Source organism: Theropithecus gelada, chromosome 5 (genome assembly GCF_003255815.1).
Source record: "Theropithecus gelada isolate Dixy chromosome 5, Tgel_1.0, whole genome shotgun sequence".
NCBI lineage: Eukaryota > Metazoa > Chordata > Mammalia > Primates > Cercopithecidae > Theropithecus > Theropithecus gelada.
This window is the reverse complement of record NC_037672.1, coordinates 79,822,002-79,847,067: the sequence shown is the minus strand read 5'-3', so window position 1 is coordinate 79,847,067 and position 25,066 is coordinate 79,822,002. Positions and strand designations below refer to the sequence as shown.

General features: G+C 31.6%; 1 protein-coding gene across 3 annotated transcripts in view; it reads left to right on the top strand.

Moving 5' to 3' along the window:
- Positions 1-25,066, top strand: part of ADGRL3 (adhesion G protein-coupled receptor L3) — an 868,510-nt gene that overhangs the window by 834,141 nt on the left and 9,303 nt on the right. For 2 of the 3 annotated variants that reach the window (XM_025386284.1, XM_025386285.1), the window contains one exon: positions 402-498. In XM_025386284.1, the coding sequence (XP_025242069.1) occupies positions 402-498 (97 nt within the window). Of the gene's footprint in view, positions 1-401; positions 499-24,194; positions 24,247-25,066 lie in introns of all 3 variants that reach the window. The other variant, XM_025386286.1, reaches the window with a different exon arrangement.

The window sequence follows — 25,066 nt, the reverse complement described above, 5'->3', positions numbered from 1 at the left end:
CAATTTAATGCATATTTAAACATTCCCATTCCAATAAAATTTACAGTAAAAATTGTTTCACCTTGGAAATTAAAATTTTCTAATTCTGTCAGAAGATATATACGTCTGTATATCTTCAGCATATTTAAGTTGGTATAGTACTTTACATTTATTTCTTTTTTCATAGTTATAATTATCTTTGGTATATAGGCATTTAGGAATACAGTTAATGAGAACCATGTATTATCATGAATGTTATTTCTGATGTTCTCATGCTACTGTACTGCAAACATGTATTTGTTTATTTGCCAAATACTAGAAACAAACATCTCACGTAACTGTGACAGAAAAGGAAATAATAATTTGTGTGAAAATTCACTGTCTCATGAGTTCATTTTCTTTCTACCTTTTCCCCCACCCAGAGCCGAATCCGTAGAATGTGGAATGACACGGTTCGAAAGCAGTCAGAGTCTTCCTTTATTACTGGAGACATAAACAGTTCAGCGTCACTCAACAGAGGTAATTAGAAATACTTTTTCATATTTATTACTTTTCTGATTAAGAAGTTCTTAAATGCATTGCTTTATTTGCAACTTCTGAACCTGTTCCACGTGATAGAAATATTGTAAGAACATAAAACTTAGTTGAATGTAGCAATGTGTTCCTTATTCATAAGACACTTTAAAAAAAAAATTCTGAATTTTCCAGAAGTCTTTTCCAAAAGGAAATTAGAAAATAAGAAACTTTTTTTCCTAATCATCTGCTGCTGCTATAAACGAGAGCCGTCAGGCCTCATTGGAAGCAGTGAAAATGGGCAATTATGTGGCTATATAGTCGGCTAAGCATCATAGAGTTCCACATTGTCTTAGGTATAAAGCAATTTCATAGTCTTTGCGGAAGTAAAAGTATACTGTCTAATACATACTTAAGGCAACCTGTGTACTTGGAAAAAATCACATCTTAATGTCTAAAAGACTTATCTGGATAATATTGCATATTTAAAGATTTAGGAGAAAAGATACTTTGGGGTATATTATGATTTTTGTGTATATGCTTGTGGTTCAGTGCTCCCTGGGTGGCATTTAGATTTTTGAAATGAAGAAATGACGTTCCCTTAATCTATTGTTTTGTTTGTGGTCGAGTTTTTTTCCTTGATCTTATATTCTCTCTCTCTCTCTTTCTCTCTCTCTCTCTCTCTTTCTGTGTGTGTATGTGTGGGGATATGATTAGAATTCATTTTGCTGCGGTAAAAATGACCAGATGCAATTTTTTGGAGACCAAGAGGCTACTACAGTCAGCAATGGGAAATATTTAGAATATAGTTTTATCCGGGAAGGAGGCATTTGTATGAATTTAAGTTATTTTTATGATCAATATTATTATTTTTATCCCCAAACTAGAATAATTATTTTGTTTTTAACTCATTTCTGTTAGTTTTTTTGTTATATTTTATGCTACTTAGGAAAAGATAATGTAATAATTATAACATATGATTCGGAAACATTCAGATACTAGTACTCTCAATTATTTGTACTCAAGTAAGTTACATCTTATTTATATAAAAAAGTTAGGACAGGCAGTGTCAGGATTGAATTTGATGCAGGGATCCATGTTTTAATATAATCTTAATTGAGTTTCATGTGTTGTTTGGGGTAACAATATAGAAACTATAAACTAGTGATGATTTAAAATTATCTACATCACTTTTTCTTGATTAGTAAGAATAGTGAGTGAGAATATTCCTCCAAATATGAAGAAAATATATTAAAATAAAACAACTACCTCCTAGTATTTTGTTTCATTATTAGTTTGTTTTTATTGGCTAGAATATATTCATGTAGACAATATCTCTCAAGTATCGTATCTTTTTCAATTGAGTTTTAATGTTTAGTTTGTGAAAATTTCTTTTAATATGAGTATTCTAACTTTTTGACATTACTTTTAAATCGTAGAGAACAAATTACTTACAAACACCTCCATAACCTAGGATTAATTTGCTTACAGATGACTAATTTTCTGTATTCTTTAAACAATTCCATATGTAAGAAAATTTACTGCATGTTCCAAGAAAGAGAACTGTCCTTACCCATAGGATTTATTGATAGAACTATCTTGCATTTAAAGATCCTGGCAGCCATAGAATAATTATTGATTAAACAAAGAGTGAGGTAATATGATTTTAATGATGAATTGTTTTTATATTGTTAGGATAAATAAAATATGTAAAATTATTATTTTGTCTAATGCTGTTATCTAAATTCATGTAAACATAATAAGGTATGTAAGTTCAGTAAAAACTGCTATGAATGGATACTACTTATGGGCTTAAAGTTAATCACTATATAACACTACATTTAGTTTCTTCCTTTTTAATTGCTTCTCAAGAATTTAATCAACTTGGAATATAGTGATGTGTGGATAACTAGATCAATTTGAAATATGTTTAAAGGAAATAGTATTATTTTATATTGTCTGGTCATATGTTTAAGTCTGTTTATCAAAATCTCTAGTTTTAAAAGATATTTCATACAGTTATTAAAGGAAGGGTATACAATTTCTTGTGACATTGAATAAGTTACTTTAATGATGCCTTTTTATAGAGAATTCAATTGAATTTATCATTTAAAAGCTACCCAGATAGTGATCATTTCATCAGGATATATATTCTTCCTTTCACTTAGTGACTTTATTGGTGCTAGAAATCATAGTGATCTTCTTCATTTCCTATATTAATTTCTTAGTGCCCCTCAAGTCAGAAACTCCTAGTTTTATTCTCATCTTGTTTTTTTATCTTAGATGAGTGGACTACTTGAAATTTTGTTTCTTCATATTGTATCTCTGAAGATAGTCTTTAACCTCCTTCTTTAATCTTGTCTTATTTCCCAGGGTCCTATCTTCCCTGCATTCAGGCGTGTGTATCATATTTAGGTAGGTGACATCCAAGATTCATCTTTTCAGATAAATAGTCACCTCAGCAACATAATTATTCACTTCTGTTTATTCAATCGATTATATTCTCTATTACTAAAATAAAAATCTTAGATACTACATCTTTACATCTTCATATATTGTAACTTCCCATTCATTTAGTTTTTTATAGATAGTGCTTTTATTTTAAATTCAGACTCCATTTTCCTTTCTTTCTAAGTTAGATATATTAAATCTCTTATTTTTGTCTTTAAGATAGTTCTGACCCTTGAAAATGACAACCTGTTGTCCAAAAATTAGTCCTATTTTTAATTTAGGTTTTCTTTCCTGTTCATTCCACTGGTCAATTCATCAAAAGAGTATTATTTTAAATTTTTGTATGTTTTATCATCTATTCTTACAAGAATCAATCATTATTGTCTTTAGGATCCATTAGGAATAAAGAATACATCATGCAGTGTAGAACTACTTCTCAATGGTATTTATTTTTTTAAACCATCTCAAATATTCTGTTCTTGAATTAGCTTGTCGTATCATAAGTATGAGATTACCTTTCTAGATTTCCCAGTGTGATAAATTTGATTACTATTGGGATTTTACTCCTTGGAAGCATGTGAAACCTTGGAAGATTTATTGAAATAATAATTTTCAATGAGTATATTAATTCCTTTTTATTTTCTTTGGAAGTTTGTTGTTTTATAACTTTTTAAAATCTTTCATTAAAATTGTACTTTGAATATCTATAAATATGAAAATGTTTCACAAAATGTTTTCTATACATTTTCAAATATTTTTCTCCAGCCAACTTGTTTGGCACAATGTTACACACTTAGACAAATTCAGAATTCCTTGAGGCCAATACCCCAGCACTACTATCAAGTTAACTTTAGCAATCCAGCTGAATACACAAGTAGAAGGAGCTTTAGAACAGCTGTAAGGTGATAGTTGATTATAGAGAGTTTCAACAAAGATTAACTCTACGCCAAACCCAAGTTTTCACAAACTTGTAGGACTTCGGTATGGTTTATTCATTGGTTCATTTAAATATTTACTGTTCTGCTCATACCTTGAAGGTTTAGTCAGCACTCAATCCCCAGTCTCCTCCCAGGGCTGCTGGAAATCGAATTCAAATCTCTAGTAGTTCCAACTTTCTGGTAGCGGTGAAAATGACTTGTAGCTAGTCTTTTCCACCCATAGCTCCTACCAATAATCTCTGCAGGTCAAATCTTATCTTGAGCTATGTATTTATTTACTTTTATTTAATTTATTTTATTTTATTCATTTTTTTCATTTATTTTTGAGACAGAGTCTTGCTCCGTCACCCAGGCTGGAGTGCAGCGGCATGATCTCAGCTCACTGCAACCTCCACCTCCCCACTTCAAGCAATTCTCCTGCCTCAGCCTCCTGAGTAGCTAGGATTACAGACGTGTACCACCACACCCGGCTAATTTTTGTATTTTTAGTAGAGACAGGGTTTCACCGTGTTGGCCAGACTGGTCTTGAACTCCTGGCCTCATGATCAACCCACCTCGGCCTCCCAAAGTGCTGGGATTACAGGCATGAGCCACTGCGCCCGGCTATTTTTATTTTTTTGAGTCAGGGTGTCCCTCTGTCACCCAGTTTGGAGTGCCGTGGCATGATCATAGCTCAGTGAAGCCTCGAACTCCTGGGCTCAAGTGATCCTCCTGCTTCAGCCTCTTGAGTAGGTAGAACTACAGGCTCCCACACCATTTTTTTTTTTTTTCACTTTTTTTAGAGATAGGGTTTTGCTATGATGCCCAGGCTGGTCTTGAAGTCCTGGCCTCAAGCAATCCTTCTGCCTCAGTCTCCCAAAGTGCTGGGATTACAGACAAGAGCCACTGTGCCTAACCTAGAACTATTTAGATTAACAATGTCTCTAAAACTTTAGTTTTATCTAAAATTTTAGTTTGATCCAAAAATGAAATGTTTACTGAGAAATTTCCTCTGACAGTGGTATGAATTGTTAAATATTTCTACTTTTTTTGTCACTCTATATAAAAATTAGGATATTTTCTGAAATTAGGCTTTATCTTATCATAAATATTATATTTGTTAGGCTTTATGTCATTATAAATATTTTATTGGCTTTATCTCATCATAAATATTATATTTTTCATTTTCTTTTTATTTAATTAGTTAGATTGAGGTCAGAGACTTCCCTTTGAAAATCAAGGTTTGCTAGGTAGCTCTTACCAATATGGATCTTTGAATCACAAAAGAGTGCCCCATTCCCATCCCAGCCCTGAAGTTATTGCAAAAATATGCAATTTGAGCGGTAGAATTAGAAAAACGGGCATTTTTTTTTTTCTTCTGGAACAATTGCTTGGCTAGCATCATGGGTTTTTATTTTTCCCTAAACTCCTATCCTCCTTGTCAACCTCCCACACAAGTTAATTTGATTTAGATTTTTATGCATAGAGATCTGACTAGTAAGGGTGTATTTATTTAAGCCAAATTTAGTTGTTATATGTAGGAAGACTGATCTGTAGATGTGTAACACTTATTTATAAATGCTGATGGATTCTCTTTTCAGAGTTCAGATCTTTATTAATCTGCAAAAGCATTCTCAGTAAATATATGTAATTGACAAAACTGTGATTGCCTATGACAATGGATTTATTTTAATAGATTTTTTAAGGGTAAATTTTGGCTTGTAGCTAGTGGCTTTGCTACCTGCTGAAAGGTGACCCCACCTGTTAGGAGTATGGTTGATACAGAGGGGAAAGATGCTGCTATCAAATAGATACTTGCAAGTAGTTGACCTACTCATTTTAGTTTTGCATAATAGTTCTAAGAATGGACACCTGAGTTTTAATCCAGAGACTTCTGGCAAATTGCTTAACTTCTCAGGGTCTATGCAATAGGTAAATAAATAGTACTCACTTCAGAAGGTCCTTGAGAGGAGTAAATGAATATATTAATACGTAAATTGCTTACAACAGGGCCTGGAACCATAATTATTATTATTTTATTCAGAAGTTCACTTATACTTTCTAAAAAATGAAAACTTGTCCTTGCTAGTGCTCTCAAGTAATCAGATATTAAAATCCATCATTCACTACCGAAGTTTTGTTTTCATTTTTATTTTGCAGAAATAGGTGGGAAGAATGAAGTGGTTAACTGAATGTCAAGTAAAATAAATGATTGTGCTACCCTGGAGCCTAACAAAAAATAAAATAATAAAACTGAGTTGTCGCTTCTAAATTAGAAATTAAATGCACATTGCATCTGCTTATTTGTATTTCCCACTTTTGATTTATAACCATGCTTTAGCACCAAAGAAATAAAGGTAATATATTTCTTCTCCCTACCTTAGGTAATGACATAAGCAAACACTGCCTTCACTTTTCTTCTAAGCCCTGTCCTGTCCCTTCAGAAGCTTAGAGAACACTATTCCAATTCAGACAGCTCTGCTAAATAATCAGTTATGTAGTGGAGCAGGGATGTGGCTCAGACCCGTTTTTAACAAAAGTTTTCTCAGAGCCTGTATTGTCTTTCCCAGGAGGTAGGTCACTGAGGCAGAAGAAACCTCAAAATAAATCACCTGCCCTCCCATTAATATTCAAGCTTCTAAACATATTTTGCTTTTATGTTTTTAAAGAAAAATTGCAAATGAAAAAAATTTAAGTGGTGTTTTACTGTGATTAGTGATTTATATAAATTAAAGCTACTAGGGCAAAACACTCATACTCATTCACTGTTTATTAATGTCAATAAATATAATTTGGCTTATATGCATAAAATAGGCTGTATTGCCCAAAAGTCTTACTGTTCTGAAGGATTATAAAATCATTGGTTGTAAATATTAACCAGCTCCTAATATAATCTGACATCTACTTATGAAATTTGCAAAAACAGTTAATAATGTGCCTATGGAACTTGCATAGCTAACAAATCAGAGTAACCTATATAACAAACTATTGTTATTTTGAACAAGCATTATCCTGATATGAATGCAAATATAAGTATTCAATGACATAGGTAAATTTTTCTTTTGAGAAATACTGTTATATTTATGTCTAGTATGTCTATAATTTTGTTCTTTATATTCTGTGTAAATGAGGCAACAGCATTCTGTGTGTATATATATATATGCAAAGGATATATATATACACAAAATATATATATGTACATGTTATCAATAGACACAATCAGAAAAGGAACAATAACATAAAGAAGCCTGTGTTAGGAAAATCAGTTTAATAACACAAAGGCAAAAATAGGCTCAGAAATTTAAAGTGAGATGCTGAGTCAAAGAGATAATTAAACAAGGCTGTTAATATCCAGGTTTTTAACCCAAGGAAGCCAAATAATTTTCAGAGTTAACTCTTCATTCAAGTGGCAAAATGAAATATATGAAATATTGACATCCAGTCAATCCAGGGCAAAGGTCCTTGGCTATAAATTGTTGGCACGATCTGAAAAAGAAAAATCTTCGTATTGCTTACTCAGCAAGTCCTTCTTATGCATTACATTCAACTTTGTCTGTGATATGACTCTTCCAAGTAATCCAGTCTGTCACAGCCAACTAAGCAATAATAAACAGTTTGTATTTATTATTATTATTAACCTAAAGCTCTCATAGATCCTTTTAAAAAGAGAGGTTTGTAAAATTCTATTTAATTTCCTTTTGGTTATTGATTTATTACCTTATTACCTCACGTATTATGAGTAGTATTCCTTACCTCTATTATGAATCAAACAAGCTGCAGTGAGCTACCTTGATAAATTCTAAATATAAGTGCTATAGAATATTTCCACTTAGCTCTAAAATATTACTATTTGTTTCATGTAAGTTATTGAGGACATAATTTTTAAACATTTCTTTTCTTAGAGCTAAGTGTGAAGATTCCAACTTAGGAGTTGCTGGTGTTCCTTTCTCTGATAGAGCACAATATGCCTCTTTATATTTGTTGATAAATGTGATGTTTCTTCTTTAGTATGTGTGTAATCATTTGCATATTGTACTCTGTTAATTATTTATTATCCATTTTCTTTATATCCATGAAGACACTGAGTTTCTTGGTAGTCAAAGTAACTTGTCCAAGATCACATGACTATTAAAGGCAACATCTAGATTCCAAACAAGGTCTTTCCGACCACAAAGCCCAATACAGGATAACAAAAACATTCATTCTTTCCATATAATGACAATTTTTCATGAAGTTGAAGATTAGAATATAGATATAGTTGTTTGAAGGAAGTAATTCAAAGTGACCTTTATTTTTATCACCTAATATGGGAAATAGATATTCTTAACAGTGAAGTTATTCACATCTTTATTTCTAAAATTCCTTCATGTATTATTCATTTGCTTCCATTTTATTTTATTCTAAGCACAGTTTTTTAGAGTGGATTCTTCCTATCCATGTAAGGAAGAAAAGCTCGAAAAAACTGAATATATGAGGACATAGTTTGGTAAATCACATATTACTTTTACAAAACTATTTGATCTAGAATATGTTGAATTATTATACATTATTGCCCAATTGTAGGGCTTAGATTGTAAGAAGAATTTCATTGTCATTCTTCTTTCTTGGACGCTTTCAAAGTATTTTATTTGTAGAATCTTTTTTATTTTAATTTAAAATTTTTATATTTCAGCACAAGGATGAACATTTTGGTGAGGGCAAAGATTATGTTAGAAAACAGGTAAATAGCTTTTCCCTATAATCATGTAGTAATAGAAAAGATATGACTTTTCCCAGATCTTTGTACTCCTGAATTTGACATTTTTTGAAGCTGTGCCCTTTTCTGTCAGGACAATACAGTAATGCCTGGAATAAGTAGAATATGTATTTCAGTTGAAATTGCAGTGATAATATTATAAATTAAACTTTTTATTATTGTGTTGCTAATTCTGGTTTTAACAAAAAGTATGATATGCTTTATAATTCAAAATTTTAAAACAAACAAAACCTGAACTGTGTCTCTTATCTGGAAAAATATTCCTGCTAATACTGTAAACATAAAGGTTGTGATGATATAAATACCATATATAATATTCAAAGTTAATTCTAGCAGAGTCATCATTGGTTCAAATTATTTTTCTAAGAAATAGGCTGTATTAATTTCTGTCTGCTATTGTGAGGTAAATGGGAGTTAACTCAATTATCTAAAAAATTAAAATGTGAAAGGAGGATATATGTTTAGCAAAGAGAAAAAGGCCTCATTGGAAAAAAAAAGTACTTAAATTGTAACAACCAATAATTGAGTAATATTTGATTAAATGAGCTCCTGTTGAATTGCATACAAAGGCTTGCACTTTATATAGCTCAGCTTTATATACTACATGACATTTAAAAGTTTGTTTATGTGATAACTTCTCCTATGAATTTTTATGATAAGCTTTCTTCATAGTTTGTCATAATAAGGAGTGTGGCCACTTCAGAATGTAAGACAAGTCAGCTACCACGTTCATAGAAGGTAATTTACAACCCTGGAAAATCACTGGAGAATTAAGAAAGAGTTGAGAGGATATATAGATTGAAGGAAGATAGTCAATCTTGATTTAGAAAAATGGAAACAATATGTTTCCTGAATCAGCCCCAATCTAAATAGAACAGAGCTGACTATGATCATAGTATAAAATAAGCCTTCTGTAACATTATCAAAAATCTCTTTATTCATGGATACCTTATTTGAATTCATGTCTATTTTGTTCAGACACACTGTTTTCAAATATAGGTTCCAATTTAAAAGATCAAATTTTAGTCACGACAGACCTTCTGCTTGTAAGATTATATAATTTGCACAATATTAAAAATACACCAATATTGGGCAGTGAGTTATACTAAATGTCATATTTTTTTCACTTTGGTAAATTATTTTATCTTTATTAATAATACTTTCATTTGTTCTGTATTTTATTTCAGAACAAATTCACAAGCAATGTGTGAGTAACAGATAAATATAGCTATAGGATTGACTACATACCATTAGCAGACTATCGAATAATCTGATTTAGAGGAAATGAATTGAGTTGCTACTGTGTGAATGACAAAGATAAACATTTTTTGCTAAGTACCTTTAATTTACTAAAAAGAACTGCAGTTTACTGCTATTTTGCCTGTGATTAAGGAAAATTGCCCCAGGATTTCCAGACACAGTATTCTTTGAGTACTATGCAAAAGAATTCAAAATGTGCAAGTTAAAAGAAGACAGAAATACATGGCTTTGACTGCAAAAGATGAGCTTTAGAGATTAATAAATTACTAATAAGAGTCCCTCACTTCTGCAGACCAACCACTTTCTCTGTTTTGAAGCAGATTCACCAACAATTCTGAGTTTCAATCCTACCATTGTTGGCTTAAGCAGTTGGAAAACCTAAAATCTCTCAAGAGCTTTGGTTTCTAGCTAATTATATGAATAATATCATTGAATATCTAATGACAGTAGTTTTCTCATTTGCAATATGATAGTGTTGTGTTGCATAATATGGAAAAATACTAAATATAAAACCTTAAAATTTTAAAAATTATAGTTCAGATTTTAGATTAAAGAAGGAGTTTTTAAAAAAAAAAAATGAAATGACGAGTTGATGGGTGCTGACGAGTTGATGGGTGCAGCATGCCAACATGGCACAAGTATACGTATGTAACAAACCTGCACGTTACCCACATGTACCCTAGAACTTAAAGTATAATAAAAAATAAATTAATTAATTTTAAAAAAATAAAAATGATCACAACCTATAAGAAAAAGACAGATAAGGTCATTGTCTCAACATTGAAACAGTACTCATAACACATAAGCCATAGGGAGAAAGTGTAAACAACATATATAAAAAACAAAATGCTAGTGCCCATGTTGTATAAAGAATGTCTACAAATTAATAAATGAAATTCAAACACTCAATAAAAATGTGAGCAAAAGATAAGAACAGACAACTCACAAAAAAGAAACCCTTAAAGCGAATAAATATATGAAAAATTACCCACCTTTATAGTAATAAGAAATGCAGAGTATAACAGTGATATGAAATATCATTTTATACTCTATCTGATTGGCAAAAATGTCAGTCTGACAGTGCTAAATCCTAGCAAGAATTTGAGAGAATAAGTGCACTGTTCATGGGAAAGTGAATTGTACAAGCACGTTTGACAGCACTTTGGCAGTATGTTACTTCAATAAGCTGAAAATGTGCACAAGATATGACCTAGTGATTTGACTTTTAAGTATTTATTGTGGAAAAACTCGTGTCTGAACAAGAAGACACGTATGTAGTCAGTTAGTACAAAATAAGAGGAATTGAAGAGGTAACTTCTAGGGTTTCCAAGTCTGAATCTTCAGATTTGTATGTTAAAATAGAGGCAACACCTCTGAATTCAGACTATGTCATTTTATATTGAACTAACAATAACTTAATCTGTACTTTAGAGAAAATGTATCATTGAAATCCATATTAATGGATTCCCAGTGAATGAATTAGCTATTAAAAGAAGCTGAAGTATCTCCAAACGATTTGAATGAAATTTAATAGGCAGGTTGATTAAAATTTAATAGCAAACTTGTTGGCTATTAAAAGTGCACAATGTGATAAATCAAGATGTCAGCTCTTCAATTTATGACTTTAGGAAAAAAAATGATGAAAGAGTTCTTAGCGTTTAATGAAATATTTCTTTTTTGACTTTGTAATTTCATTGTTCGAATTAAAACATTAAAATCTAAAATTATGGATTCTGTGATTTTAAAACTTATGTAACTTTGAAAGGTGTCATGTAGATTCTATTCGTTGTTTTTTTTAATAAGTGACTTGGTATTGATTTATATAGCTCTCCCTGTTTTATAAAGTAGCCCAATCAAGTTGAACTAATCATTGTTTGCACCTTCTGTAGATTGTTTATATGTGTTGATATTGTTTTGCTACACCAAAAAGCTAAAAATAGGAAACAAAATACTTAAAATAGGCAATGCCTACTGAATCCGTTCTCTGTAATTCTGAAGCTGCTTCTTTTGTCTATTTACTTTCTTTTTTATTCATTTATTTTATATAATTTAATACAAGAATATGAAAATAAAGTAATTCGATATTATCAGAAAGTGTTTGGAAAGATTAATGAACTCCTACAAGGCTCCTAATAAAATTATGTTGAAACATTTTTTGAGGAAGAGGATCCAAAAAAATATTTTGAAAATCACAGATTTAAACATATTTAAATAAAACTACCAGAGGTCATGTGTGACCTTGAATAAATTATAAATACCTCAGCCTGTGATTCTTTATGTATTAAATAATGGTGGTAGATTAGATGATGTTAAAAATTGTATTCAGTTATAAATTTTGAGTTATAACCTTTCTCCATAATGCAATCTTACAGTCAATTAGGTGATATAAATATAACGTATATTTGGAGTACTTCTAATTTACTTTTTTCAGTTTTCTTGTTTACATTATATTTTACTCACTAAGGGAAGAAACTTGCCTCTTATTCCTTTATACCAGTTTTTTAATTCTTTGTAAAGGAAATAAAAGCCATTGGACTCTTTCATCAGAAGGAAGTGCAGACATGTGAATGTGCACAATTTAGCATACAAACATACACCTAAACCATTTTACATGCAGTGTTAAGGATTTCCCAACTTCATAGATCTCATCTCTCTGTGAAAGATCCCTTGCTTTACACTGAAGTTAGTGTTCTAATGCCCTAGAAAATACAACCATTAGAAAAACTGTTTTTGCCTGTTACAAATTAAGTCTTCACTGTGGGGCAAAATTAAGGTCTGAAAACAAAAATAGAGAGACATCACTCAGTAGTAACTGTGTTTTATGCAAAACTCTAATTTATATACATTAATATATATTAGAAATGACTTCATAAGAAATGTTATGTCAAGACAAAGGAGAGAGAAACATGAGGGACTGGACTGGAGGATATTAGAGAAGAAAGAACCATCAGAGTATAACTATTTTATTAGGATAAAGCAAACAGAACATTTGTCATCTTAAATATTTATAGATATAAGAATTTGAAAATTGAGGCATCTTGCTATATGACTATTGATGAATGGTTGTATTCAGTTGGTTCATTAGATCACCAAGGTTTTGAATTTTAAAACTTTGGCCATTCAATATGATCAAACCAGAATGCAAGTGCATTTAAAAAAAGAAATAAAGTCTGAGGTCAGAGTAGAGTGGCAATTCAAGTTATTTTAAGATCTTTTCAGTATACTTTTGTTAGCCTGCTGTCAAGAAGAAGCGTTGTTTGAATTATGTTTCTGAATGATAGATTCAAGTGAGCTCCAACTGTCATCCTTTTTCAGATGTGTTTTTTACTTTACAGTTTCAAAGCACATCATTCAGCCTTAGATTTCCAGTCCTCAGTTACACTGAACCAGCCCAGACAGTGCTGTCATTCAGGGCCCCGCAATGTCAAAACACCTATTCTATTTTCATAAGAAAAAAAAAATCACAGTTTTGTGTTAAAACTATACATTTGAGAAGAGTGTGACTCATTATTTCATTCAAAATTCACTCATTCACAATTTTTATATCAGTCTAGATCATCAGGTATAAATGAAGTAAAGAAAGAAGAGAACCCTTCTTAAAATGACTATGAGTTTAACTGAATCTATTTCAGTGGCTTTAGGATCTGACTTTTTTCTAAACATGTGTTAAAGAAACTTCCCCAAGTTTTTCAGTATAGAATACGAAAATCATTTTTGCTTTGTATCTCACTTTCATCAGAAATAAAAATTTTGTGCTGGGCCTTCTATTGAAAACCATGGTAATGATTCACATATATTGTTTTCCTTTATTATTTATTTAGTTATTGAGACAGGGTCTTGCTTTGTCGCCCAGGCAGGAATGCAGTAGTGTGATCTCAGCTAACTGCAACCTCTGCCTTCCAGGCTCAGGAGATCCTCCTGCCTCAGCCTCCTGAGTAGCTGGTACTATAGGCATGCTCCGCCATGCCTGGCCAATTTTTTTGTATTTTTAGTAGAGACGGGATTTCACCATGCTGGCCAGGCTGATATGGAGCTCCAGACCTCAAGTAATCCACCCACCTCAGCCTCCCGAAGTGTTGGGTTACAGGCGTGAGACACTATGCCGTGCTTGATACACATATATTGTAATTCAATCTTAAATAATTTTCCATGGCTTTATTAGAGGGCTAATTCTTGTTTCTGATAGCAATTAAGCAAGTATGACTAGACCGTAGCCAGGAGTTTGTGAGTTAAATGATTAAGGAACTGTCATTTTCCTATAGCCACTTTATTTTTAACCCAAATTTGGGCTTTTTACTTTGAGTCATGGCAGGTAGTGAGTTGTTTTTTGTTTTGTTTTGTTTTGTTTTCTGTTGTTATCCACAGTTAGTATTCAGGTAGCCTTTTGTATTTCCAAATAACATATGATTGTTTATTTCTGCTTTTAACGTTTAGATAGTAGAGTACCTGATATAGGATTCGAAGGAAATAAATTACATTAGGAACTGGACAATTGACACTATTAAAAAATTTACTAAAATTATAAGACTACTCATAATGGATAAATTTGATTTAGTTTTATATTTTCAAGATGCCATCAATTTCACGTAAGTTTTTTCATTAATTAAACAAATATTTTTTTGAGTTCTAGGGACTATTGAGATACTTGATGTAGAGCAGTGAAAACCCCTATATATTGCTTTTTCATGGTGCCTCTCCATTCCAGGAAAAATTAGCACATGAACACATGAACCTTCTTTTCACATATGTAATATTGTAACTATCTCGTCCTCCCTGAGCCCCCAAAATTCACCATCATATGTATGTCTTCAAACTGACTAACGAGTAAGCCCAACTTTTCAGCTGAGAAACAGTGACAGATGGTCTGTAAACACTGAACTTCTTGGAAGTCTTCAACAGTTTCACAGCTATTAGAAGGGAAGTTTACAAATCAGAAGCTGGTTGCAAGGAAGAGGAAGAGACAGGGTAGACAGAATCCTGGAAGACAGTATTAGAATTAAAAATGACCTAAGTCAATTGAGGAGACAGCCAAAAGCAAACAGAATAGACTTCAGCAAAGGCAAGAGAAATGCAGTGCAGCTACAGAGAAAAGACAAAAGTAACTTTGCACATAAAAGGGGGAGGAAGACAGCTTCTGTGCAAGTTTTTAGTTAAAAGATCTAGGCATTGGCAGCAAGCTAGGTTTTGTTTTCAGCACAGTCAGTGCTACTATTCAGAAGTATAATTGAAATGCTTACTTAGTGAGTGTGGACTGTAGGAACTATGTGATAGTACCTTCCAGAAAAATTGTACTTGTTTGGTAGAGTGATAGGAAGCATGTCCTCTCGAGGCCACTCCGAGTCCTAAATAGTCATGGAAAAGTATTTAATTCTTACATTAGGTGAATCAAATGAGGAAAAATTGTTTGATTACTCAGACATATCCCTTACTCTTTCATACTCACAAACCCACAGAGCTTATCTGTGTCTTTATACACTTTGAAAAACACTAATCATCAAATTCCATTTCTTTCTTTTTTGTTTCTGTTGCTGAAGACCTCATTTGAATTATAACTCTCCATTTGCAGAGTTAATTTCAGAAACAATAATTACATTGATTTCAAATGGTGCATGAGGCATGAAAGTGAGTGCTAGACAATAAAGAAGCAAGTGATTTTTAAGTAGCGATTATTTTCTTTTGTCAGGAAAAGGTCCTTAATAACAAGGGTAAAGAGGAACATGCATTTTCCTTAATACTTTTATGTTATTTTTTTATAAATCTTTATATGGTTCCAGTGTAACCAGCAGATAGATCTCCAGTTATGACTGCATGACACTCATTAGGGCTACAGATCAATAACTGATTCTGGATTACATTGAGATGTGAAGAAGCAACCTACCAAAGCCACATGGCTGAGAGTAAATATTGTTCCATGTAGCCACCATTGTGTCATAACACTTAGCTATATAGTATTTCTGCCATTGTTGCTGGATTTTCCAGCTTTGCAGAAATGATTGAAAAAGAAAATGAACTTTAGAACTAACTGTCTTCTCAGATTAATAGTTTCACTGATCAAAGTAGTTTTAAAATACATTCAAAATTAGAAAACACTTACAAAAACTGACAAGGAAGCTTATGCCAGGATAGATATAACCACATAGAATATTTTTAAAATCTTTGATAGTTTCATTAGAAATCCAATATAAAACTCCTCTTTCTTTGTATGATTAATCCTTTTTTGTTCTTGTATTCTTGGCTTTTCAATAAAGTGAATGATAAACACAGAAACCAGAAAGTTGAGTCATCCGCTTCTTGCTTGCGTTTGATTCTTCCCAAATCAATTGTTCCTTATTCAAAAGTGCATTTTTCTTTTTTCAAATTATCTTCTTTTAGATCAACATAGAAAAAATATATATGTATTTAAGACAAAGAAATATTTTACTTTTGGAGCTATATGAAGCAAGGAAGAAGAGTGGCGTGCAATCTCCCTACCTTATTATTTGTTTTCCAATTAGTTCAAATTAGATAATGTATAGCAATGAAGGGAAATACAGAGAGATGCAACTGCAAGCCTTAGCCATAAAAATCTTGCCCTTATCTTTGAGGGAGTATAAAGAATTTTGGCAATTATATGTTTTTTAAGATTTTTTACACTAGTTCATTTTAACTTATACCTTTCATTTTCTATTTAAATGCTTATTTAGGGTGATTTTAGAAATTATTGTATTAGAAAACTAATTTTACTTTTTTACTTGAAAAATATCTAGAATAATAAATATAAGATGGGAAGTATAATTTACAGATAATTTGGTTTTCTAATATGCTATGCAGACTAAATCCTGTTATTCATCTTAAATTTGCAGAATATCAACAATATAAATGTTCAAGATGTACGATTTTTTATTTTTTTTTCTGAAAGGCACTATGATGAACTCCTTTTTTCTCTTAAAATACCATATATTTAATTCATTAATGGAAAATAATGCCCTTATAGGCCCGTTACACAATAGATTGCAAATCTGCCGTTGCACTATGTAAGAACATTTAGATGTATATGTTTTACATCTTCAGAAAGCAAATATTGAACACTTAGAAAGTGAAAAATTCGGTGACAGTTCTACGCTAATTATTTGCAAGAAATACAGGTTGCAAACACATGAGTTATTTCCTGAATGAACTGATGCCTTCCAACTCTAGAGATCTGACAAGGGATAGTGTCCTTTAAATCAAGATATGTTCATTTTTTCAATGTTGAGGTTAAGACATTTGTTACTTGACTGATAATTTACTCTGACAAAGAGTTATAATTTAGAAAAGATCGAAAATACTACTACCCACACTTCCCTTCTCATTTTTAACAGTTTTTAGGAGTGACTTTTTTGTTGTTGTTTCATTAATTTAATATGGATTGCTAAAGTGCTGGGATTACAGGTGTGAGCCACTGTGCCCGGCCTAATTACTTATTATTTTGAGATAATTGTAGATTCACATGCTGTTGTAGGAAGTAATACTGAGAGATATTGTATCACTTACCCAGTTTCCCTCATATTTTGTGAAACTATACTGCAGTATCACCCCAGAATATTAATATTGATACAATCCACCACTCTTGTTCAGATTTCTTTAGTTTAACCTGTAGTTAATTGTATGTATGTGTTTAGTTCTATGCAATTTTACCCACAAAGTAAGTTCATATTTACACCATCATAGTGAAGATACAGAGTAGATAATTTTATGACCACAAGGATGCTTCATGCTGCCCTTCATGACAATACTCACTTACTTCCATCCTCTATCTTTAACCCCTGGCAACCAGTTATCCGTTCTCCATTTCTATAATTTCGTCATTTCAAGAACATTACATGTATAAATGAAATTAAACAGTATGTAAATTTTGGGGATTGACTTTTCTTACTCAGTAAAATTCTCTAAAGATTTATCCAAGTTTTTATGTGTATCAATAGTTTGTTCCTTTTGGTTGTTGACTAGTATTTCATGGTATGGAAATACTACAGATTGTTTGACCACTCACCAGTTGAAGGAAATTTGGGTTGTTTCCAGTTTGGAGCTACTACAAATAAAGTTGCAATGAACATTCATGTACAGGTTTTTGTGTGAATGTAAATTTCCATTTCTCTGGGATAAATGTTCAAGAATGCAGTTGCTGGGTGTCATAATAATTGCACAAGTAGTTTTATAAGAAACTGCCAAACTGTTTTCCAGAATGGCTGTATTATTTTGCATTCCCACCAACGATGTCCAAATAATCATTTCTCTGCATTCTTGCCATCGTTTAGTATTTTTCATCATTTTTATTTTAGATATGTAGTAATGTCTCATTGTGGTTTTAACCTGTATTTCTTTAAGGCCAATAACAATTTGTTTCATAAGATTATTTGCCACTTGTGTATCCTCTTCCACAAAATGTCTGTTTACGCTTTTGAACCATTTTCTAATTGGAGTGTTTGTTGTTGCTATTAGTTTTTTTTTTAATGTTGACTTTTGAGTCTTCTTTCTGCATGCTCGATACTAGTTCTTTTTTGGATTAAAAATATTTGTAAATTTGTTTTACAAGTCTGTCTCCCAGCCTATAGCTTGTGTTTTCATCCTGTAATACATATATTTAAATTAACATATACTTCTCAGTTCAACATGACTATTCCCATGCCATTTGTATTTTCCTTTCCTTTGTGACTTTTTCTTTCTTTCTCATCTAACACAAATACACAATTCTATTATTTTCATAAATGTCCTAAGTATATTAATAAAACTTCTCCTCTGATCTTTGCTTCTTGGTTAAATGGCTTTGGAGGATGGAAAGTTGCAAGTCATGCTGATGGTGTTAGAAACTAAGAACAAAAAGTATTCACAAAAGGGTGAAAGAATTTAATACTGTTTCGTTGCTATGTCAAATTCCAAACAGCCAGTTGGGAAACGGAAAATGGAGTGTTATATATGTATATATATGTATATTGCTTGACATTGTAAACTTAATAATTTACTTACAATATTTAAAAATACCATCTCTATGATTTTTTATCAGATTTGTAAGATCACCAAATTAGTATGCTTACCATGGTGTACTAATGGGTGATTATATTTTGTTTTATTTCATCTTAAATGATTCCTCTTCATAGAATTTCAGAAATGTCAAATTCTGTTGTGTCAACAACTGCTCTCCAAATGAGTGTTTTATCATAAAAGTTGCCTTTTATCCTTTTTTACTTTCATTGGAAACAATCCAGTGGTTTCTGTGAATGAGGGAATGTTTTAATTTTTGCTTTTCTTTTTCTGTTTTAAACTTTTTTTGACTTTTGTTTTGTGTTTTGTTTGTATGAATGATTAGATTTTGCTTTTTTTCATTTTCATTTTCATTTTTAGCAAGCATGGAAATATATTCTAACATACACCTTGGGAAAAAGAAAACCTTAAATGTAGCTTAATCAACATTGTAAATCATTTTCTTTCCTTCCCATTGACTCAGATATGTGCATTGTTGGAAATGTGTGCTCTAAGTGGCATATTTTTTTAGTCTAGTTAGCTGCCTGCCTGTAATCAGGACTATATCAATTGTTGTCATTCTAAATGTTTCCTTTCTTTTTTTCAAACACATTTGCCTGATTGACCTTTTTTTTTTTTTTTCCTCTGTCTTTCTATGGGGCTGCTCCAGGAGCCATGGCTAATCATCTTATAAGCAATGCTCTGCTTCGTCCGCATGGTACTAACAATCCCTATAATACATTGCTTGGGGAACCGGCGGTCTGTAACAACCCTTCTGTCAGCATGTACAACGCACAAGGTGTGCTGGAGTTTATCTTAAGTTTTTCAAGTGAGAGTCCCATTTTATGTAGCTTTTATGGGCACATTCTATTTTTCTTTCTCCTGCCTTTCTTTGTTTTGGAAGCAGACATGCAGACTCCTTTCGCATTCCACCCTTCTTGGTGCTTTTATTTTCCATTTTCCTTAGGTTTTCCTTAGTAAGAAATGGATTCCTTCTGATAAACAAATGCCTGCTTCATCAATACGTGTTTGTTTCTCCATAATGTTATAAAATGTATTGTGGTTTGTCAGTACTTGTTGTTCATTTGTTTTTATATTAAATATCTATGTATTCATTTTGAGAAATGAGATATTTTCTTAAGGTAAGTAACATAAAAGAAGACTTGATTCAGTAGTCTTAATATTACAAGATCAAGAAAATAAATCTTAATTTGTTATACCATAAAGTACACTCTGAGCACAAACCATTAGTACTGATGAAAGCATTTAAATCAACTCTGGGAGAATTACGTTGAACTAAGCAGTGGAGGATAAAAACAGTGTACTGGGCAGTAGCAGCTTGGGTTCTGCCTTAGCTCTGCCATTGCCAGTAAGAGCTGGCTCAGGCAGATCATAAAATTGCTTTTTCTTCTGCAGCTACATGTTAAAAACAAGGCTTTTGAGTATGGTTCCTCTGTACGTCCTCCAGCTTAAAAATGACCCAAAAATTAATTGTATCTCAGAAAAAAAAAAAAAAAAAACCCATAGATCTCTTTAAAACCACTTACAATATAAGCATTCGAACATGGTTTTATCTTTCCTGAGTATAAAAATGTGTTAGGGACACAGAAAACTTAAAATATATCATATGTAAAGAGACCACAAGAGAAAATTATTCAAATAAAAGTTTTTTAAAAGTCCTAGTCAGTGATCCACTTACTTGAAATTATATTTGAAAGAAAATTCACAATTACAAAGAGACTTCCATGATTCTTTCAAGTTGAATGTGACTGGCAGTATTTAAATTTTCTAGGCAATTTTAAATAACATTTCTACTATCCTCTGTGGAAATCTTTGTTATTGTTGTTGTTTTTCTTAGTCACAGGTGAAGGATTAGTGGTGTGAGTGTGTGCAACTTAGTGTGAATGTGCCATTGCAGAAAAGGATATATTTGTTAAAATAAGGCCATTGTGTGTCTAAAACCATCTGCGCTTCCTCAGGAGGCATCTTGCCAGATACGAAGGATGATTTTACATTATTTCAGAAACACCAAAGTCAATAATCAAAAGTGACTGCAGGAATATAGGCAAGTCATTTGTCGATACAATGAGATAATTCAGCTCACTTTCAATTTCAAATTTCTTAAAGGGTGCATGTCTTTAGAATTAGAAAGCATAGAGCTCATCGAATTCTCTTTACATCATTGCTGACATTCTGTCAGCTTGTGCTTAAGTATTTCCCCTAATGGGGCCCATCCTACCTCAGAATCTCATATATTCTATTGTTGAAACACTCCATTTGTTATGTATATTTTTTTCCTTCCTCTAAGCTGAAATTTGTCTCTGGCCTCTAGAACAAAGAAGAGCAAAGCATTCTTCTGTTGTCTATGGCAATCCTTTAAATACTTGGAAACAGCTATCCTGTCTTCCTTTAGTCTTCCATTTCTGTAATGAATCAGAACCATCAATATGAGACAGTTTCTGGGTCTTTCTTCTTGGTTACCCCACCTAAAGTGTCTCTTTATATCTCAATGTCCCTATTTCATTGTAGCACTCAATGAATTGTACATTACACAATGCATCAGATGTGGTTTGGCAGGACAATTTATTAGACCCTATAAAGGCTTGTTTTATTTTGCTTTTTTCTTTATTTTCCTTAGGACAAGTGACAGGTTAATTGTGTCATTATAAACATATTAATATGTGCTGACATATTAGTAAATTTTTAATGATGTTAAATGAAGATTTTCACCCTATCTGGAAATTAAATGTATTCTACATTTATTCACCTTACATAGAAGAGTCATAGGTAATTATTTCAAAACAATTAATAAATTTGGACCGCATTTTGTTTAACTTTTTTGCTAATTCAGATATAATTTCTAATTTCTTATATAATGAAAAAGTAACACTGATTAATCTGTATGTTTTTCCTAATTCAATATCTGCCTTCTTGTCTTACTTTATTTTTACTGGTATCTTAAAGTATGAGATTTTTCCAAGGATGGAATACTTCCATAAAAACTATCAAACTGCAATTCTCACAATGTAAGAATTTTAAATAATATTGTATTGATACAAACTTTTATTCTTGGGATCTATGATTGGTTATTGCTACTGAGATTATCAATAAATACACAAAGGATTCTTCTGAATGAATTTGTCTTTTATTCCAGTAAATTCAATAACTTTACTGACTTTAAAAAAAAAAAAGTAAATAACTTTATTAATGTTTTCCAGAGTCAGAAGTTGAATTGTACACTATATAATGTTTTAATATTTTTTAAGATGTTAAGAAACTATGGTAGTGCTTAAAATAATTCTTTTTTACCACTGACCAAAAATAAATCTTGGTGATTGTCATATTGCTACTAATCTTATGCTTTCAGATGAATGCACTTATATTCTTACTGGCAAGGTGAAATCTTACATGAAATATAGGTGGCTCGGTATGTACTGGAGTGGTTTATATTGAATTACCACTTGGTTCTATTCTGTGGGTCCTCTGATTCAGTTGCACCAATGCTATCCAAGCATAGAAGCATTCTGATTTAAAGTATCTATTCTTGGTTGTAACACCATTTATTTAAAATATGTAAAGATGTGTTTATTGTGTCACTGAAGCATACAGAATTAGAAATGAAGATGAATAATATACTTTTATTACACTGAATTCAGAGTCTATCTGGAAATATTTTAAATTTCATGCTGAGTACTTCTTGTCAGTATTAGGACCATTATCTTCTTGTCAGTATTAGGAATTTAATTTTTGTAAAGATAAATCTCATTATACAAAAACCTGTCAACAAAACATAATTTAGAGAGGAAGTCATGATTTTACTAAAATAATTTACATTTTAAAGTAATTTAATTCAATTCTTAAATTTTAAAGAAACATAGTCCTAGAATGGAATATAGTGAAGAATATATTACAGTTGGTAAGAATACAAGATCATTTTAGAATGTATATAAATAGATTTTCTGTGGTAGTATTCAAAGCCTAAGGCAGATGTGAAGTGAAGGAGATTGAAGCAGACAGAATTGGAAGAAGTCTCGAAGACTTTTTTCTGATCCCAGTTCTGCCATATTAGCAGGGTGTGGTGTTAGATAAAGGCTCAGCCCCTCTGGGCTGCAGTCTCCTCTTCTCTGAAAAGTAGGAATTGAACTTCAGTGATTTCTCATGTGTTTTCCAGTTCTAAAATGTTTTCATTTAAGGAATGAGCCATAATGAGCCTCCAAGCATTTACATCTCTTGATATACTGGCTTGGCCCTTCCTTTCAAATTCTTATTCTTAAACTCTTTTGAAACTTTAAAAGAGATTTCCTTTGCATTTTGAAATGTTGTTGATCTTTTTCTGAGAAGCAAATCAACCTTTAAAGTACCAAAACTGTCTCTTTAAACTATCATTAAATTATAATAAGATAGAACCCTTTGCAATGATCTGGCCCAGTGAATTTGCTGGTTTTTATTTTATGATACTTTAGTCTTTTTGTAGACAAAATCAGCAAGAACAACTCTGTTAACTTGGTTAAGAAGTTTTTTCCCTTAAAAAATAATTTGGACAGGATTGTTGTTTAAAGGATCAAGTCTCAAAATGTTTGATCGCATACAATTGTGCAACAATCCAGAAGAAAACCTAATATTGTTGGTTGCGTTTTTCCCCTCACATTTTCTGTATTCAGAATAATAAATACATTTCATCTTTTTTCCTCCATAATTACACAACCTTTGAATATGAGTTCCAAAAATGACAATGTTGATCAGTTTTTATTTAAAACTGATTTAAAAAATTCATATATATAAAATAGGGAAATAACTTTTGTGCAGGAAAAGAGAAGATACAGAAGGCGGGAAAAAATGAACACAATTATGAAAGTCTTCAACTCTGGTTTCTCTGTGTATAAAAGCTTCAGATTTTATTTATACTTTTACTGAAAAAATTTAAAATTAAATAACATTCCTTGAAGCAGGTATACTCTAACATACACACACATATGTGACATTGAAATATATTGGTGAAAATAGTCATGGTCTGCCCTCAAATTTTTACTCTCCTTGGTTTGTGTGATAATCTTAAGTGTGTATTTGTTTGAAATTTACGAACGGTGGAAACACTTTTTAAAAGACTCATTATATTAGCATGTGTTAAGGGGGATTTCTTATTTTCTGACTAACATTTCAGTATTTTTAATTATGAGAAATCATGTAACCCAGACTCATGAATTTTGGGGCAGTGGAAATTATTTCCTTTGACTCTTTTTTCTGCATATCATCAATTTGCTTTTTACTCATGTTTCTTCTACTGTCGCTGTAAGCTTACTTGTTGTTTTTTCTTTCCTTTTCTTCATGCTGTCGTTTAGAGCCCTACAGAGAGACAAGTATGGGAGTAAAGCTAAACATTGCATATCAAATGTAATTTTTTTTAGTTCACTTTTATTGCATCACATATAGATGATGTAGTTATTAAAAACAGTTCATCTCACAATTTAAAAACTAAAAAGCCTATGAATCAACTTATATAAATATATGTTAATAGAGATTAGACGCTTTTGTTGTCTGATTCTTTTATTGTCACATAATCAACATAGTTGTTAAGTTTCATGTAATGTTTGTGTGAGTTAAATTGTTTTTAAATTAAGCATTTATTTTTGCTAAGTAATTCATAAACTTTTAATTTTTATTAGTACATTCCATCATAAAAATGTGTCACGTGCAACATATCCACTTTATTTTACTATGGCTGTTTTCAGCCCTTACCTAATGCATTGATAAACCGAAATAATAAACACGTGTTTCAATGCATCAGCCATCCAACCATAGCCATCAAGCATACCATAGCAGCTTCTGCAAAAGCTATCACCCATCACATACAGCCCTTTAAGAAGCATTTACTTTTATTTTTTCTTAACATTGTGGATTTGTCTACAAGATATAAAATGAAAATAAATTGCTTCACCCTATGTCTGTGATGGCTGCTTATTAATACAATTTATGCATTGCTAATTTTGAAAACTGTCCTAGTTGAATACACAGTATGCATCAGGAGTCCAAATAAAAATTGACATATTTGAAACACATAATTTAAACCAGTAATGAAACTAGTTGGGTTTTGATAAATAACTGCATCACAGATATAGAATGAATGCTGTATTTTCACAAGTTACCAATATATTAAGAAGTTTAATAGAATTCTCCAATTAATTTATCTGTAAATAAACACCCTTTCTTATTT